The sequence below is a fragment of the Notothenia coriiceps genome, unplaced genomic scaffold, assembly GCF_000735185.1.
Source record: "Notothenia coriiceps isolate Sejong01 unplaced genomic scaffold, NC01 NC01_scaffold00004595, whole genome shotgun sequence".
In the NCBI taxonomy this organism is placed as follows: Eukaryota; Metazoa; Chordata; class Actinopteri; order Perciformes; family Nototheniidae; genus Notothenia; species Notothenia coriiceps.
In genome coordinates this window covers 1-1,859 of record NW_011337296.1, presented here as the reverse complement: position 1 = coordinate 1,859, position 1,859 = coordinate 1, and the positions used below count along the sequence as shown (strand labels likewise).

Here is a 1,859-nt window from a genome sequence, read left to right as displayed (position 1 = left end):
GAGTGAAAGGACTAACTGGCACATGCTACATGTATAACACTCACCCTTTTGTTATGCTTTTTCTTTATTACAACACCACACATGTTTTTGTTTTATACCCCCCTAAAATACATGTATATGCTAGTATTTTAAACGCGATTAAGGCAATTACTTTTTTGAATGGATTGACACCATTTAAATTAACACTTTTACTAATGCATTTAAAATAAACAATAATCGTATGGTCTGCCTTCCTACAGGTCGTTGACGGTTCCTGAGCTCACCCAGCAGATGTTCGACTCCAAGAACATGATGGCTGCCTGCGACCCGCGCCACGGCCGCTACCTCACAGTTGCCGCCATCTTCAGAGGCCGCATGTCCATGAAGGAAGTGGACGAGCAGATGTTGAACGTGCAGAACAAGAACAGCAGCTATTTTGTTGAATGGATCCCAAACAACGTGAAGACTGCCGTCTGCGACATTCCTCCCCGTGGCCTCAAGATGGCTGCCACCTTCATCGGCAACAGCACGGCCATCCAGGAGCTGTTCAAGCGCATCTCAGAGCAGTTCACCGCCATGTTCCGCCGCAAGGCCTTCCTCCACTGGTGAGTGATAGAGGGTTGACGGATTGATCACCTTAATTTTTTTTCAAGATGAATGGTTTGGCCAAATAAATGTCAAGAAAGATTGAAAGTTATATGCAGTGAGTAATATTTCCTTGTTTCAGGTACACTGGCGAGGGCATGGATGAGATGGAGTTCACAGAGGCTGAGAGCAACATGAACGACCTGGTGTCTGAGTACCAGCAGTACCAGGACGCCACCGCTGAGGAGGAGGGCGAGTTTGAGGATGAAGGCGAAGAGGAGCTGGCCTAGAAGCTAAGCCCAAACGCATCAATGTAGAATTATTGACAATTGGATTTTAATCAATAAAACTACAGTTTCAAGGAATCGCACAGTAGTTCCTCTGAATGTCGCACGATTATAACAGTTCTTGTCCAGCCTTGTTTTTTTAAATGTCTTTGTTTTGTTCTCAACCGTCTGTTCTTCCTTCCTGCTTTGGATATCAATGTTTTTATCTTGTCTTGTATTTTCTGTTCACTCTTTTCAAGATGCAAGGTAACAAGATTTGTTATGAAGGAGAACGTAACAGTGCCCAGTTCAAGGCACTCATCAGACTCACATTCAGATGTGACAAATCCTGTTTGATATGGAGCTTAATTGTTTTGAAGGAACTGGTCATTGTTACAATATTCCTAGTGTGCATGTACTGCGATGTTATTACAACAAATGCAAAGATTAATTTCAATAAAAGATCCATCTGGTACTACATTGTGGTGTTTCTGAACTGAACTATGACCAATGCTTTGTTTACTGAAATATAGTGATCTTATTTTAGTGTTTATTGACTATCTAAATAACCAACAATTTAGCCGCTGAGTGGCAACATACAGAGAGTTCTGTCCGTGAAAGGTATTGATAGGATATGCCTCCATCAGTGGATTGGAAAGCATTAAACATGCATTCAGAAACAAGACAAGACATAGTACTGGAAAGATCACAACCACTTCAGAGAATCTCATTGGCATGAGTAGTCTCCTATTTCATCTGGATTTCTCCACATTGGGTTGGAGGGAAATTAGATAACAAATAAATATGCAAAGTTGGCGACATGGAAGAGACAAATGAGTATGAAGTTTAGCAAGGCTGAGATCACAAGCATCATCAAATCCCAAATGAAAAAGAAATGGCAGGATGAGTGGGATAGAGGAGTAAAGGGCAGACATTTTTATAATGTTCAAAGGATAGTTGGAGAAACAAATGAAGTCGGTGTGTAGTTATGCTAAAACAATGTCGGACACCGTAATCTTCTCTGGTCCC

At 41.6% G+C, this 1,859-nt stretch overlaps 1 protein-coding gene across 1 annotated transcript; it reads left to right on the top strand.

Moving 5' to 3' along the window:
- Window positions 1-216: 216 nt before the first annotated feature.
- On the top strand, window positions 217-1,308 carry LOC104942478 (tubulin beta chain; the record flags this gene model as incomplete). Its single annotated transcript, XM_010767708.1, has 2 exons — window positions 217-584; window positions 707-1,308. Coding segments are annotated over 2 exons (516 nt in total), but the record flags the coding sequence as incomplete, so codon positions are not given.
- Between the last annotated feature and the right edge of the window lie 551 nt (window positions 1,309-1,859).